This window comes from Passer montanus, unplaced genomic scaffold, assembly GCF_014805655.1.
Source record: "Passer montanus isolate IOZ18808 unplaced genomic scaffold, ASM1480565v1 scaffold59, whole genome shotgun sequence".
Taxonomy (NCBI): Eukaryota; Metazoa; Chordata; class Aves; order Passeriformes; family Passeridae; genus Passer; species Passer montanus.
In genome coordinates this window covers 646,136-663,096 of record NW_024370926.1, presented here as the reverse complement: position 1 = coordinate 663,096, position 16,961 = coordinate 646,136, and the positions used below count along the sequence as shown (strand labels likewise).

At 51.6% G+C, this 16,961-nt stretch overlaps 2 protein-coding genes across 3 annotated transcripts in view; one reads left to right on the top strand and one right to left on the bottom strand.

The window, feature by feature from the left end:
• Nucleotides 1–16,910, bottom strand: part of DHX30 (DExH-box helicase 30) — a 32,914-nt gene extending 16,004 nt beyond the window's left edge. The window contains exons 1-4 of one of the 2 annotated variants that reach the window (XM_039726585.1): nucleotides 16,809–16,910; nucleotides 14,087–14,135; nucleotides 2,572–2,702; nucleotides 432–542 (exon numbers count right to left, since the gene is read on the bottom strand). In XM_039726585.1, the coding sequence (XP_039582519.1) occupies nucleotides 432–542; nucleotides 2,572–2,702; nucleotides 14,087–14,117 (273 nt within the window). In that variant the 5' untranslated portion in view covers nucleotides 14,118–14,135; nucleotides 16,809–16,910. Of the gene's footprint in view, nucleotides 1–431; nucleotides 543–2,571; nucleotides 2,703–7,969; nucleotides 8,100–14,086; nucleotides 14,136–16,808 lie in introns of those variants that run through there. The other variant, XM_039726584.1, reaches the window with a different exon arrangement.
• The window catches only part of LOC120510611 (SWI/SNF complex subunit SMARCC1-like), a 41,933-nt gene continuing 32,337 nt past the window's right edge, over nucleotides 7,366–16,961 (top strand). The window contains exon 1 of the mRNA XM_039726594.1: nucleotides 7,366–7,944. Coding sequence (XP_039582528.1) covers nucleotides 7,546–7,944 — 399 coding nt within the window. The 5' untranslated portion in view covers nucleotides 7,366–7,545. The remainder of the gene's footprint in view (nucleotides 7,945–16,961) is intronic.

Sequence of the window (16,961 nt, the reverse complement as noted above, 5' to 3'; positions counted from 1 at the left end):
ATAGTTTTACTGTGCCTGTTTGATACTGCTGCACACACCCATTTCCAGCCATAAATAAGTGCCAAACAAAGCATAACTGGATAGTAACAGTAAATTACAACATGTAATTGCCACACTGGCTTTGATGAAGAGGAAGCAGGAGGCTCTGAAGGTCCTACAACTGCAAGCACACCCTGCTGCACTGGCAGAAGTGGAGTGAGTGACCAGAAAACCCACCTGAGGGAAACTACTTGCAGTAGATGCTGAGGCTAAGGAGCTGGTTAAGGGCCAGGACAAAAGGAACAAAGACCAGGATTACCTGGAGCAAGTGGGATTTTAAGCTCAAATGGATTCAGATTCAGGTCTTGACCCTCTACCCCTGACTACTAGAGGGGCCAACTAAGGGAGTGCACAGGCAAAGAGAAAGAGCTCCCACCAGCAGCAGAGCTCACCTTGAAGAGCTGACACGCTGCAGCCGCCGCCTGCCGCTCCGCGTCGATCTTCTTGGTCCCATAGCCCTCCACTTCCACATTCTTTGGCCATTTTATATGGAGAGTGACTTTCTGAAAGGCAAGGAGAGCCACAGGCTGAGCCAGGCAAGCTCTCCCCTCCACCAGGGTGCAGCCACTCCACCCATCTCAGCACTCCAGGCAAAGAAGAGAAATGCAGAAGAAAACTGAACAAAGCGTTGTGTTGGTCCCTGCAGGGGAAGCTCCACTGCAGGAGCTCTGCAGGAAAAGGCTGAGCAGGAAACAGGGGTGCCACAGCCCCACAGGAGCTGCAGAGCTGTGGTGTCAGAGGGTGTCAGCTCTCAGGGATAAACGCCAGGAGGACATTACAGGAACAATTCCATCCCAGGGCTGGCCCTCTGCACACTGCAGCAGCCAGAGCAGATCCCCTCTCCAAGCCCTTCCAGCTGCAACAGCCAGGAAATCTTCCCTACTGCTCCTCACTGTGATGGAAGCAGCACAGGACTGCCTCAGCTCTCAGCACTCCCAGGGCACAGGAGCACCCAGCTCCAGCCCAGCACTGGCAGAACCACCACAGCTCCTGCATGAAAAACCTGCAGATCAAAGAATGCTGAGAGCTGAACTTTGCCCTCTTCAAAGAAATGCTCCAAATCAAGAGCTCGCTCAGCTCCCAGCCCTGCAGATGCCACAAGGCTCCAAGAGGGAAATGCCCAGGGAATTCTCTCCTGCTCCTGCAGCACAGATGAAAGGCAGCAGTGCATCCCCCAAGGCTGGAGCACAGGCTCCTGGCTCCCCAGCACCTGGCTGGCTGCCTTCCTGCCCCCACCCTGGCTCACAGGAGGGAATTGCTATGGGTTCTGCCTCAGGGCTCTGCCTGGAAAGCACAGACCTGCTGGGAAAAAAGATGTCTCAGGAAGGCCAAGTGCTCACAAAGCCCCTGTTATTATCCAACAAGAGCTCTCAGGCTCTCACCTGTACTTCTGTCCACATTTGCTGGGTTGCTTTTTCCTTGTGAGGCAACCCTCATTTTTTTCCCAAGGCTCTTTTATCTCCTTTATTGTTTTCCTGGTTTAGTTTTTTGTTTTAATCTGAAGCTACTCTCCACATTAATCTATTTAAGTGCTGGCAAGAATAGGAACCAATTACGCAAACTAAAGTGATGAGGCACTGCCTGGGGTACTCCAAATTTTAGGGATGAGGCACTGGCTACGGTATTCCAAAATTTAAGTTGGGAAACTGCACTACTGCTTGAGAAAGAGCAAGAAAAAAAACCCACAAATAATGAAGAACTCTGAAGTAACATTACTAATGTATCCCCTAAAATCCAGGGATGCTTAAAAAGGATGTGGCAATAAAAACTGTCTGGGAAATTTTAGACAGAATGTTATTGGAAAATATTAAGCCATCAGAACTGAGTCTTTTCCTGGAATGTAGGTTACAGTTAAACTTCAGCTGGAAAGGGCTTTCAGCTCTGGAATGAGGGCTGGTGTGACAGGAGGAGGCACAGCCTTGACCATGGAGCACCATTAGGTAAGAATTCCTGCTCAGTTCACAGCCCAGACCCAGATTTGGGCCTTGGGCATCCCAGTGACAGCTCAAACTACCTGGAAAACTGTTTCCTTGGAATTCCTCAAAGAGGCTGCATTTCATTCTGCTCTTAAGTACTATTAGAAGACTCCCTCCATTGCAGAGACTCCTCTTTTCTGCTCACAACTGGACATTCTAGGCTTCGGAATTTATTCCACTGGAACTTACAATCAAATCTAGGGGTCCTAAGGGCTAAAAGACAGCTTTGAAATCTCAATTTTCTAGAGGCAGTAGGACACCTTTAAGCACAGACTATGTGTCTTTCTGCTGAGAAAGGCCAGATACAGCGAATCACTTAAAAGAAAAATATCCACACAAAAAGAGGAACAGCACCTGCCTTTATACACCTTTAAAGGACATGAAGATCAGGAAAAATAGGAAGTGAGAATATTTCTTGTTTGCAGGATTATCACACAACTTTTAAGTGGAACTAAAACTCTCCTATGATTTTCTTTGGGAAGTTGCTTCCAGGATTAGCAGTTCTGTGGCTCCCTTCCACTCTGTGTGTGCCACCCTCCCAGCAGCATGGGGTTACCTTTTTCCTCGGCCCGTTAGTGTGGATGTACACCAGCTTGTCCCTGGCATGGGAAATGCCCAGGGCTCGGCCAATCACGCTGTTGAGCAAGTTTTTAGGCTGTGGAAATTCCTTTAGTAAATCTCTGGAATCTGGAAAAAAAAAGAAGAAGAATTAAATGTCTTCCAATTGCTGTGCAGTCCCATCCAGAAGGGGGAGGACAGAGGGCAGGCAGAGGGTCCAGGGTTCACCTGCAGCATCTCCAGGTTCCTGGATCCCTGAGGTTGGGAGAGACCTCCAGGATCATCAAACCCACCCTGTGTCCAATCCCCTCCAGGGCTCTCCTGCTGGGAGGGCCCAGAGCTGTCCCCAGGATCCCAGCGGGTCCCTCAGCAGGGCCAGCACAGGGGACAGTCCCTGCCCTGGCTGTGCCCACCTGGGCACCCCTGGGCTCCCCCAGCCACTGTCACCAGCATGGAGCCTGTGCTGCTTCCACACCAGCTCTGTTTGTCTCTCCTCAATATCAAAATCCAACTGAGCAGTAAAAACTGTGCACAGTCTGGGTGTTTGCAATGTCCCCCCCAGCCATGGGTTAAATCCAGGGACTCAGAAGCTACACATTAGATCCAACCAGTGGAGGAACATGCAAAAATGCCTGAGGACTTCTTCCTGAAATGCCTGAGATGGCTGGATTAGATCCTGGGAATGTGGTTTAATACTGAATCACTCAGAGAAGCTCCTGGAAAGGAGTTTGCCAACAGTGTTTGGAGACACAGCAAGCCCAGGGGCAGCAGGACAGAGGGCAGGTGGGACTGACCCCTGCCCCCACAGGGAAATGCTGCTCAGGGTACAGCAGGGAGGGGATATTCAGGGGACATCAAATCACTCATTTAAAACAATAATAAAAACAAAATCCCACTGACCAGAACAGAGCCATGTCACACCCACCTCCCGTCCCAACCTGCTCCCTGACCAACTCCAGCAGTTTTGGCAGTGAGGGAGCTGCTCCAGCTCCTCCACCCGCCCCACTGCCATGGCCAGCATGGGAAGGGCCTTTTTTCCCAGCAGCAGGTCCAGTGAGATCAGACCAATGTGATAACAATTCCAGATGTTCCTACACCTCACAAACAGGGAGGTCTCACAGCTCCAGCTGCCCCTTCTCCCAGGCTCCAGCACTCCCACTAAGGCAGATGTGCAGGGATCCAATCTGCAGCCCTAACCCCACAGAAAGCCAAGGCAGGAAAAGGAAACCCACACGTTTTTGCTGGGCTCTCCAGTGAATCAGCCAGCACAGTCCTGCAGGTACCAAAAGCAGCACAAGGGAACAGGGAGAGGGATGGGATCTCCCCTCTGCAGCAGCAAGCACAGCTCATCCCACATCCAGCCTCATCCCACACACCCTCCCTGGGCAGCCAGGACTTGGGTAACCCTGGGGGTGAGCATTCCCTTTCAGAGAGTTTCTGAATCCCCTGCAGGAACTCAGGGTAAGTTTCAGCAATGAATCAGGAGCCAGCACAGAGATCACTGGTAACACCAGAAACCAGAATTTCCAACTGAGCCACCAACTGCAAGGAGAAATGAGGACAACCAAGATGTGCCACCACAGTCTGCCGGGAACTGATTCTGGAGTTACTGCCATGAAGAAACACAGGAACTGCAGATAATCCCAGAATGGTGTGGGTTGGAAAGAACCTTGAAGATCTTGCATTCATTTGTTTAACAGATGGGCAGGGGCAGCTTCCACTATCCCAGGCTGCCCCAAGCCCATGCAGCCTGGCCTTGGACACTTCTGAGATGTTCAAGGCAAGAAGAATTCAGGAGAGGCTCTGTCCCCCAGGCAGTGCAAGAGATGCTCTCTGAGAAGCTGCTCATTGTGATGCTGTCCCAGGAGGGCCCAGCTGGAAAGGAGCAACTGGGAATGCACAGGAGGTTCAGAGAGAGCAGAGCTCTGCTGTGCCACTGCAGGCCTGACACTGCCTTGGACATTTGGCTAGGGAGAACAAAAAGCCATTGCTGATCCCATCACCCTCTCCAGCAAAACCCAGCAGCCTGCTCCACAGCTCACACAGAAGATGCACTGCTGACACTCAGTTTTGAAACTGCTTCTTGCAAACCATAGAAAAACCACCTGGATCTTCAGAAAAGCCTTCAGTAGCATTGGATAACCCTAGGGGAACTACAGGAATTACTCTGATTTATGAACATGATTTCTCTGTGAATTACCTTCTATATATTGGCCAAGGGAAAAGGAAAATGGTCTCAGCCTTACAAAAACCTATGAGCCCAGTTTCTGTAATTATACAGCAAATGTGCTATTTCTATCTACTGAAGCAAGTTGCTCTATATTCAGACTTTGGCCTGCTCAGGAAAACTGGAAAAGTGTCCAAGATTTTGGCACTCTGCAGCTCTATTCCATTCCACATTGGTGGGACTAACAGAGGGAGGAGCAACAACACAACTCCCAAATGCTCCATTCAACTCACTAATTAAAAAGAAAAGCAAAAAGCAAATCTCCAGCATCAGCCTGGTGATTTGGCTTCCGGTTGTTTGCTCTTTCACAAACAATAACCTGGGAAATTCTGTGATAAGAAGTGCAATGAGCACATTTCTATAATGCCCCCCAATGCAATTACCTATGACAGAGGCAGTTTCTCACATTCTGAGGTGACTCCTCAGTGAAGACTAAATATTTAATCTGCTCTAGAGGGGCAAAGAGGATCTCTGACTAACAAAGCCCAGCTCTGGTGACAGCTCAGGCTCAGAACTCCCAGCAAGGTGCAGTGTTTTCTCCCCAGCTCACAACGCCACATTCAGCAGCACGTTCTGACTGTGCCAAGGGCTGCTGGATCACCTTCAGCCCATTGCTGCCCCAGTTCCAGGGCTGAAAGGGTCTCATCCTGCAGGGAGCCATCCCTCCCTCGGAGCTCTTACTGAAACAGCCCCAAGTGCAGAACTGGATCTGCAGAACCTTCCCTTCCCTGCCAAATGGGATTTTCAGCATCGTGCTCCAAGGAGTGTCTCAGGTCTGCCACAGCCGAGGGTTTGGTGGGAATTGTGTCAGTGGGAGCACAAGGAGTACAACCCAACACTCCCCACAGAGCCACACATGCCACCCAACCACAGCCCTGACATCATGAAGGAATATTAAAAGCTGTCTTGGAGAGCAGACAAGTCAGGGTGGGGCTATCAAAGAAGCCAATTAACTAATTAAAGTTCCTCAAAGCCAGTGAGTGCTTCAGCTTAATGTGATTGTGAAAGTCCAGGATAATTCCAAGCTACACTGAAAACCACAAAGACCAGACCCCAAAACCAACAAACCACCCAGCTGGAGTGGCCCAAACCCCTCCAAATCTGAGGAGTGGAAACACTCAGGTACCAGAGCACAAAACAGCCCAAAGTCTTCTTCATTCGAGGAGGACAGAGGAGATCCATCCGTTTCCCTCTTCTCTCCAATCCTACTCCCTGGAAAAGCAACAAATGAGCACCAAGGACAAACTGTCAAAGACAAAAGTCCTCAAGATATGATAAATTCAAGTAATAAATCCAAATGTGTTCCCAAGACATCAAAAATCCCCAAGGAAGAAAAAAAGCCCTGTGGCTCCACAATATCCAATTTCACAAGGAATTAGCCCAGACATGCTCCAATGCAGAGATGGAGGGAGACACAGAAGGTTCCACCTGGCAGTTGGCTCGGAGTACACCAAAGCCTGGCTTTTGGGGAACTTGGGGGGCTTTAAACCATCCCCAGCCATCCTGACCACAGCTCCTTTCAACACACCCAAACTAAACCCCACGTGCAGCTCCTGGCTGAAGGAGGGCTCAGGGAACACCGAGCAGGCTCCTCCAAGAGCTGAGGAGAAGGAGCAGTGGCCAAGCTCCCCCTCAGCAGCCTGCCCTGCTCCAGGAAGGGATCCAGAGCTCCAGCCCAAGTTCTGCTGTGCTTCTACAGGACAAATTTAATCAGTGACAGAGCAGGAGCAAAGCCAAGGGCAGGGGCAGCCTCAGGAACGAGGGGGAAGTGACTGAGCTCCCCAAACCCCACAGGGAGCCAAAAACCTGAGGCCTCAGATAACAACATGGATCTAACAGTGACTTTCTGAAGCTGGCCTGGGCCTGAGTGGATTTTTCCACATTTGCATCCAAGGCTAATAACAAAGCAGCCAAATGAGGACAGCTAATGAGACAGCAGCCCACAAGCTGAGGGCTCAGAACCGACCTCAGAAAGAGGTTTTTCAAATTGCATTTATAATCTGCACGTGTTCAAGGAGCAGCCGGACAGGTCGGACAGGTTCACAAAACCCTGAGGGCTTTTATTTGTTCATCCAAAACAAATCCATTATTGGAAACAATTCCAGTATCACCACACTCCCATCTCAGGATCAAGAGCCTTCCATGGTAAATCCACCACACAAACTGGGAGGATGAGTGAACTGAAGACCAAAAATAAAAGCACTCAGGGACTGCCTGAAAACACATTAGAAAAAAACGAGATGAGGGATGAAGTACAGAAGAGGAAAAAAAAAAATCCTGGTTTATTCATTTTCTCAGGCAACACCTGAAGCAGCTCATTAAACAATAATTTGGGGTGGTTCAGTGCTTGCTTTAGCAGGGAGTTAATTTGCTCTGTTGAACAGCTTGAATGTAACAACTGAAAGACCATCCCACATCCCACTCTGAACTCCAAGATAAAACTCAGCAGCTTCTGAAAGACAAATGGAACCAAGACCCAAAGAATCCAGTAATTACTGAGAAAATAATAACTTTAATAACGCTGGAGCATGGGAAAAAAACACCAAACACAGAAGCATGAGGGCTGAGAAAAAAAAAAAAAGAAAGAAAGAGTTCAACTATAATAACACTCCCAATTTCCAAAATGCAGCCCATGAAAGAAAACTGAAACCAAAACAGAGCTTTTTTTAAGGCAAAACGGTTCAAGTCACAACCTCTGGCACACAACCACTGCATCCCTCCAGCTCCAAGCGTTCTCCACGCTCCATGACCCAACAAAAAGCGACTCAAAACACGACACCAAAGGCGAGTTTTAAACATTCTTTTACAGCAGCGACAGCTCTCGAGGCATTCCCCCTTCCCACCGGGGCCCGCAGAGCCCTGACATCCAGCCGGGACAATGTTCCGAGCGGCGGCCAGCGCCGGGAGCCCGGCGGGCTGCGGGGCCGCTCAGCACCGGGCCCGCTGCCCGGGGCTCTGCCCGGGATCCCCGCCCGGAGAGCGGGGAACGGCCCTAACGGCCCGCCCGGCCCGGCCCGCAGCTCCTCGGGGATTTTCCTCCGGCGTCAGCCGCGGCCGGAGCTTCGGCCAGGCCCGGCGACCTTGAGGGGAATCAGCGGGGAAAGCCAGCTCCGGCCAACAAAGGGCGGCCCCGCGGCGGCTCCGCGGCTGCCCCGGCGCCCCCCGGTACCTGCGCAGCTCGGCGGCTCCTCTCCCTGGCCGCGCATCCCGGTCCCGGCGGCGCCGCGGGCAGAAGGGAGGGATGGAGGGAGGGATGGAGGGAGGGATGTGGCGGCTCCCCCGCCCCGCCGCGGGCCCGGCCTCGCCCGGGAGCGGAGCGGGAACGGCGGGGAAAGGGGGCACGGACGGCGGGAAGGACGAGGAGCTGCTGCCCTGGCCGCGGCCCGCAGCATTGCCGCGGCTCCGGAGCCGTGGGGCACCGGGAATTCTGCCCGGGAGCACCGGGAATTGCGGCCGTGGGAGCGATGCCTTGGGAAGGCTGACTTGGAACAGAGGCTAGATGGAGTTAGAGAATGAAGTAGGTATTCCCGGTAGAATCTAGAAAAGCACCGGGAATTCCGGCTGGGAAGAACCGGGAATTGAGCCGGTAACCTGGGGAATTGCGGCTCTGGAGCATCGGGAACTGCGGCCAGGGAGCACCGGGAATTGGGGCCGGGGAACACCAGGAATTTTGTCAGGGAACACTGGGAATTGGGGCCGGGAAGAACAGGGAATTGGGGCTGGGGAGCACCGGGAATGGGGCTGGGAACACCGGGAATAGGACCAGGAACACCGGGAATTGGGGCCGGGGAGCACCGGGAATGGGGCCGGGAACACCGGGAATTGAGTTCAGGGAACACCGGGAATGGGGCCGGGGAAACACCGGGAATAGGACCAGGAACACCGGGAATTGGGGCCGGGGAGCACAGGGAATTGCGTTCAGGGAACACCGGGAATGGGACCGGGAATCGCGTTCAGGGAGCACCGGGAATGGGACCGGGAACACCGGGAATTGCGTTCAGGGAACACCGGGAATGGGACCGGGAATTGCGTTCAGGGAACACCGGGAATGGGACCGGGAATTGCGTTCAGGGAACACCGGGAATTCCGGCCGGGAACACCGGGAATTGCGTTCAGGGAGCCGGGAACACCGGGAATTGAGTTCAGGGAACACCGGGAATGGGGCCGGGGAAACACCGGGAATAGGACCAGGAACACCGGGAATTGGGGCCGGGGAGCACAGGGAATTGCGTTCAGGGAACACCGGGAACGGGACCAGGAACACCGGGAATTGCGTTCAGGGAACACCGGGAATTGCGTTCAGGGAACACCGGGAATGGGACCGGGAATTGCGTTCAGGGAACACCGGGAATTCCGGCCGGGAACACCGGGAATTGCGTTCAGGGAACACCGGGAATTCCGGCCGGGAATTGCGTTCAGGGAGCACCGGGAATTCCGGCCGGGAGCACCGGAGCGCCCAGAGCCGCTGTCCCACCCTCACGGCCAAGTGCTATCCCTAAAACCCAGCTGCTCCTTGCTAACATCTGAGATAAACACTGGAAAAATTCAACTCTTTATAAGCTTTAAGTCTTTTAAAGAACTTAAATCTGGATCGAATCTCAAATCTGTGCGATCTAAAATGAAAACCTTTGATAAAGATCTTAGAATGTTCATGAAATAAATCATAATTCCCCGCTTCTCCCAGCTCCTCCTGTCACTCAGTTCCACACCAATCATTTCATGTCCAGGTAGAGAATTCCTCAGGCTGTAAAGCTGGCTGAAATTCCCACCCTACAGGACTATTTATTTAAATCTGAATTTATTTTTTTCCTAAGCAATTAATCTGCATCAGCCCTGGCTGTACTGGGGTTACCATTAAGTTTTGCATTTCTTTAAACCAGGGTCTCATTTTTATGTCAAAGGCTTTATTACTGAGTATTGTGTGTGTAAAGGGAAAATTAACATGAATGGCTGGCTAAGCATCGTGATGCAAAAGGGGTTAAGTTTTTTAGTGTTTTTGTTTTGGTATTTTTTCTGATTTTTTTTTTTAATCAGAAAGAGAAATCTTCAATAAAGCAAAAAGTACTGACTAATGCAATGGCACAGTTCAGTTTTACAAAGCCTGGGCTCCACGAGAAGAGGTTCAAGACAAATAAAGTTATCAAATAAAACCCTTTTGGAAAAAGGGAAAAAAAAAACCAAACAAACTTTTAAAAAAAAGGAAAAAAAGAGAAAAAACAAAATAAACTTTTAAAAAAAGGAAAAAAACAAAAAAACAAAGCAAACTTTTAAAAAGGGAAAAAAAAAGTTCTTTAAACCAGGGTCTCATTTTTATGTCAAAGGCTTTATTACTGAGTATTGTGTGTGTAAAGGGAAAATTAACATGAATGGCTGGCTAAGCATCGTGATGCAGAAGGGGTTACGTTTTTTAGTGTTTTTGTTTTGGTATTTTTTCTGATTTTTTTTTTTAATCAGAAAGAGAAATCTTCAATAAAGCAAAAAGTACTGACTAATGCAATGGCACAGTTCAGTTTTACAAAGCCTGGGCTCCACGAGAAGAGGTTCAAGACAAATAAAGTTATCAAATAAAACCCTTTTGGGAAAAGGGAAAAAAAAACCAAACAAACTTTAAAAAAAAGGAAAACAAAAAGAGAAAAAACAAAACAAACTTTTAAAAAAGGAAAAAAAGAGAAAAAAACAAAACAAACTTTTAAAAATGGAAAAAAAAGAAAAAAAAAACTTTAGAAGAGTTGAACACTCAAAAAAAATCTTACTACACCAAGTTTGCCTTCTCCTGGATTCACTTTTTAGAACCTCTGAATTAGCCACTGATTTGTCTTTGTAGGTTCTTTTACTTTAAAAAAACAACAAAAACCAACCAACCAAACAAACCCAAATGGAAACACAAACCCAGATCTTGAATCAGCACCAGATGACAAAAACCCCACTTTTTGTTTTGAAAGACATGAAGTTATTCTGGCACTTGGATTAGGAATTTTAAGGGATTGGTCCAAAATGAGAGAAATCATTCAAAACTGATTGTTCATTCAAAAATCATCCAAAGATCACCCAGACCACTAACGAGGACAAGAACTCCTTCCATTGCAGGGAATTAGTCCTGTGTTCATCCTGTGACAGCACGTTGCACAAACTGTTATTTTTACTGTTTTACCGTGATTTTTACTATTTATTCAGGGATAAACTGAGGTGGTTTGGAAATAAAATCTTCAAGGAGGACTGGAAGAAAATGGAGGCTGGAAAATTTTGGGAACACACGGGCAAGGGGGTGGAAAAGCCAGGAAAACCTTGGAAACACAGACAGGGGGCTGGAAAAACTGGGAAAACCTCACACACAGTCAGGAAAAGCTGGGAAAACTTTGGAAACACATGGGCAGGGGGCTGGAAAAGCTGGGAAATCTTGGAAGCAGGGGGCTGGAAAAGCTGGGAAAACCTCAGAAACACACAGGCAAGAGGCTGGAAAAACTGGGAAAACTTTGGAAACACATGGGCAGGGGGCTGGAAAATTTTGGGAACACAGAAACAGGGAGCTGGAAAAGCTGGGAAATTTTGGAAACACGGGGGGTGAAAAAGCTGGGAAAGCCTCAGAAACAGACAGGGGGCTGGAAAAGCTTGGGAAAACCTTGGAAACAGACAGGGGGTTGGAAAAGCTGGGAAATCTTGGAAACAGAGAAGCAAGGGGCTGGAAAAGCTGGGAAACCTCAGAAACACACAGGCAGGAGGCTGGAAAAGCTGGGAAAACCTTGGAAACAGGTAGGGGGCTGGAAAAGCTGACTGAGGTGGTTTGGAAATAAAATCTTCAAGGAGGACTGGAAGAAAATGGAGGCTGGAAAATTTTGGGAACACACGGGCAAGGGGGTGGAAAAGCTGGAAAACCTTGGAAACACAGACAGGGGGCTGGAAAAACTGGGAAAACCTCACACACAGTCAGGAAAAGCTGGGAAAACTTTGGAAACACATGGGCAGGGGGCTGGAAAAGCTGGGAAATCTTGGAAGCAGGGGGCTGGAAAAGCTGGGAAATCTTAGAAACACATGGGCAGGGGCTGGAAAAGCTGGAAAATCTTGGGAACACACAGTGGGTGGAAAAGCTGGGAAAACTTTGGAAACACAGACAGGGGATGGAAAAGCTGGGAAAACCTCAGAAACCCACAGGCAAATACTGGAAAATCTGGGAAAACCTTGGAAACACACAGACAGGGCCTGGAAAAGCTGGGGAAACTTTGGAAACACACAGGTAGGGGATTGGAAAAGCTGGGAAACCTCAGAAATACATAGACAGGGAGATGGAAAAGCTGGGAAATCCTCTGATACACACAGGTAGGGGGCTGGAAAAGGTGGAGAAAACCTCACACACAGTCAGGAAAAGCTGGGGAAACTTTGGAAACACACAGGGAGGGGATTGGAAAAGCTGGGAAAACCTCAGAAACACATGGGCAGGGGGCTGGAAAATATGTGAAAACCTCAGAAACACAGACAGGGGGCTGGAAAAGCTGGGAAAACTTTGGAAACACATGGGCAGGGGGCTGGAAAATTTTGGGAACACAGAAACAGGGAGCTGGAAAAGCTGGGAAATTTTGGAAACACGGGGGGTGAAAAAGCTGGGAAAGCCTCAGAAACAGACAGGGGGCTGGAAAAGCTGGGAAATCTTGGAAACAGAGAAGCAAGGGGCTGGAAAAGCTGGGAAACCTCAGAAACACACAGGCAGGAGGCTGGAAAAGCTGGGAAAACCTTGGAAACAGGTAGGGGGCTGGAAAAGCTGGGGAAAACCTCACACACAGTCAGGAAAAGCTGGGAAAACTTTGGAAACACAGGGGGCTGGAAAAGCTGGGAAATCTTGGAAACACACAGGCAGGGGCTGGAAAAGCTGGGAAAACTTTGGAAACACAGACAGGGGGCTGGAAAAGCTGGGAAACCTCAGAAATACATAGACAGGGAGATGGAAAAGCTGGGAAATCCTCTGATACACACAGGCAGGGGGCTGGAAAAGCTGGGAAAACCTTGGAAAACACAGACAGGGGTGGAAAAGCTGGGAAAACCTTGGAAACACACAGGTAGAGGGCTGGAAAAACTGGGAAAACCTTAGAAACACACTGACAGGGAGATGGAAAAGCTGGGAAATCTTGGGAACACAGCCAGGGGGCTGGAAAAGCTGGGGGAAGAGGCTGAGAGGCAGTCCCAGCGTGCAGGGACAGTCAGGGGGGAGGAGGGCTGGTGGTTTGTCACCAAAAACGATATAAAAAATTATCTTGTGGGCACAGAAAGAGCAGTGAAGAGTGAATTTATTAGAAAGTTCCCGAAGGCGCCGATTCCAGGGGTGTGTGGTTTGCAGAGGGCAGCGTGAGGCAGCACAGGCAGGATCCCCAGAGCCACCTCCCAGCTCTGGCAGCTCCTGGGAGGAGCTGGGCTGCACCTGCCCCTCCAGCCAGGCCTGTGCTGAGGCAGCAGCTCCTTAAGGAGCCAAGTTTCATCCAGGAATTCCTTTATCCCCAGGGCTGGAGCATCCCAGAGTCCCAGACCCAGCCTGGCCGTGACAAACCACCAGCCCTCACCAGGGAAGTTCCATCTCTCCACCCCCAGTGGCAGGATCTGGGGGAGCAGAGGGGCTTTGCTCCCAGCTGAGGTGACTTTGTACACAACTCCTGCCCCAGCCTGGGGAGAATTCTGGGATTTTTGGTTGAAATCCAGCAGCCCCAGTGCTGGTGGCTGAGAGCAGGGCAGCTGGGTTTCCTGAGTGCCACGGGAAGGATGAATTCCCTGGGATGGAGGGAGGGTCCCTCTGCCTCAGCTGGAATATTTTAGTCCATTCTATCCACTTTCTTTAAAACCAAGTAACAGAGCTCAGGAAAGATCCACAAGTTAGAACAGGAAACAGTGACTGGAGGGATTTCTGAGGACAAACTATGATTGAGAGGAAGGCTGGCAAAGCAATGGCAGGGAAAAGAGCCATGGTGACAGTGACAGGTACTACAGGATCAAATCCCAAGGACAAAGAGCTCATGGAGTGGGTACTGAGGGATACAGGAATATTTAGGAGGGCAAAATTAAAAGGGAAAAAGCCTGTACTCGAAGCTGAACAGCAAACAAATGCCTGATGTCTTGGCTAACACTGCAGGGCTCCTCCCTGCTCCCCTGAAATCCTGCCCTGCCCCAGCTCCCTGCCACATCCCCCGTGCTGCACCACCAGGACACAGCTGAGCTCCCTCCTCACACAAAGCACTCCTCCTCCTCCTCAGCCCCTGCTGCAGCTGCCCCCGGAGCACAGGCCCCAGTGAGGCTGTGCAGCTCTTACCTTTGAGGGAATTCAGCGAGAACATCTCCATCCCGGCGGGAAGGCCTTCCTGGGACAGCAGGAGGGAGCACAGAGAAACTGCAAGTTAGAATTGCTACTTCCTTTCAAGGGGTTCAGCTGCTTCTGCTGTGGCTTTGGGGTGGAAATGAGGGGTTTTTAAAGCCTGTTAGGCCAGGATGAAGCAGATTATTGCCATTATTCCCTTTAAAGGGGAAAAAATAACTGGAGAAGAAGGAGAACTGTACTTCTGATAACATTCTTTACTGAAACTGTGTTAAACTTCCCACTTAATTTCTTACTAAAATAACCTTCACTCCAATAAGAAAACCAACTTTGTTTTGGGGTGTTTTATCTGTGATGCCAAGTACTAAACACACTGCAGGGATTCTTGGAAAGAGTAACAAGGATTTTCTATAAACTCAGATCAGATGGGTGAGGACTGAAGGTCAGCATTTACACACAAAGCCAGTGTGGAGCTGGATTCCACGATCCTGGTGGAGCCCTTCCAAGTCAGGATACTCTGGGATTCTGTGGACATTAACTGTCCCCATCAATGACTTCCTGTGCATGCAATTATCATCCCAATTATTCACTTTTGCTTTCAATAAAACAAAATTACTTCAGCAGCAGAAAAAAAAAAGAAAAAAAAAGCTTCAAATAAACCCAGCCCATTTTCTGTCCACCTCTCTGGAAGTGACACCTTGTCCATGGCTCCTTCCCCATGGACACCGACCTGCCCTGGCTGCCAGGGCCACACCTGGATTTCCCAAGGATGAAATCCATAAAAACAGAGCAAATTGACTTGGCAAAAACGAAACCCCACGTGTGCCGTGGTGAATCTCAGAGGGGAATGTCCCTGCTGTGATGAATCCCTGCAGAGAACAAAGTCAGGGAGCTCTTTCATGGTCCTGGAGCCAGCCTCCCAGGCTGAGCTTGGCACCCAGCAGCCCGTGCCCTTTCCTGGCCATCATGCCAGCCTGGCTCCAGGTGCCCCAAGGGGATTTGGGATGGCTTGGTGAGCCCAGTACCCTCCAAGAGGAAAGAAACAATCCCTGAAGTGCTGGGGAGAGGGAAGCAGGAGTGGGACAGGGAATGCTGCTGCAGGGCACTGCCACATCCCCCTGCCCAGCTCTGACCAGAGGGGGCTCAGCTGTGTGGGGTACCCCAGGGAACGCCTCCCTCAGCTCCGGGGGCAGGAACTGCAGCATTCCCTGCTGGGAATTCAGGGAGCAGGAACAGGAATGCCTCAGCTGGCTGGGGAAAAGGGCTCTTCCAAAAGTGGCTTTGAGCTGAGAGAGGGCAGGGATGGATGGGAGATTGGGAATTCTGGCTGGGATGGAATTCCCAGAGCCCCTGGATGCCTGGCAGTGTCCCAGGCTGGGCTGGACAGGGCTGGGAGCACCTTGGGACAGTGGGAGGTGCCCCTGCCACGGCACTGGATGATCCTTACACTCTCTTCCAGCCCAAATCATTCCACAATTGAACGGGTCAATGCAATATAAAAGTGATGGAAATGGTATTTCCTGCTCAAGAGCAAGAAACAGAAAATTGAGAACCCTCTGGGGATGAGGTTCCAAGATGAACACCTGAGATCCCCTTGGGTAAGCAAGATTCCAGCCCAGCTGTTTGTGTGATGCTGCCTGCAGATCCCAGCTGGGCTGGGAGCCTTACTGGGAACCAGTCAGAGTCAGACTGGGGGGCAGCAGGGCAGGACAGCGAGGAGAATGCAGGATCCGCTGGACCTGACACCAGGATCCCCACCTGGGAGTGACTTTTAGCACGTCCAGCAGCCCGGGGGAAACCCCAGGGTGTGCTCCTGCAGATCCTGATCCCAAAGAAGCAGGAGTGTCCAACTGTGGCAGCTGCTGCAGCCCCAGGGACACGCAGGGAAGCGGCACCAGCGTGGACAGGGGTACTGGAAGACTCAAAATGTGTTTTGTCTGGTGACAGGAGAGATGTGGGGGCTCTGAGGACACTGGGTTTGGGAGGAAATGGCCCAGGGTGACACAGGACAGGCAATGGCACGGCTGGAATGAGAATCCACGGGAGCCTGGAGCCTCACACCCAGCAAACTCCAGAGCCCCGGGGGGCACAAGAGGCACTGAAAGTTTGTTAGAACAGACTCGTGAACAGGCTCAGTGCTCCTGCTGCAAAGCCAAGAGTGGAACCAGGGAATGCAGCACAGAAACTGTCAGATCAAACCCCCACGGATGGGAAGGAGCTGGGCCTTTGTGGGGGCTCCTCGATCCACTGGGGAACAGCTTCAGGAGGGAATCCCTGGGAGAGACAAGGGGACAGCACAGCACCTCTGCCTCCTGGTGCCGGGGTGAGCCGGCAGGGCTGCCGGGGGCAGAGCCCGGCTGCGTTGTGAGGAGAACAAAGGGGAGCTGCCGCTGGCTGCACAGCCGGCCCCGGCACTGCCGCCCGGCTCCCCGCACGGTGCCTCACGGCTCCCCGGGCTTCCCCGGGCCGGGCCACAGCGGAGGCTGCGGCAGCCGGTGCTCACGGGCAGCCCCGGGGCCGGGCTGGGCACCCGCCATTCCCGCGGGCACCGGGGGAAACGGGGCTGGCGGCGGCACCGGGGCGGGCACGGGCGGGCAGAGCTGCGGGAGAGCGGCTCCGTGCGGAGCGGAGCGGAGCGGAGCCTCCCGGGCGGCGACGGAGCTGCGGGACAGCCGCGCTCCCGGCGCCGCCGCCCGACCCCCGCCCGCCCGGCACCGACCTCCGCACCGCGACTGCCGCCGCCGGGCCGCCCTCGGGACTACGGCTCCCGGCAGCCCCCGCGCGCGCTTCCGGCGCGGCGCGCGCTTCACTTCCGGCCCTTCCCCGGAAGTGAGGCGGCCCGCGCGTTCCCTCCGGCCGGCGGCGCCGCAGC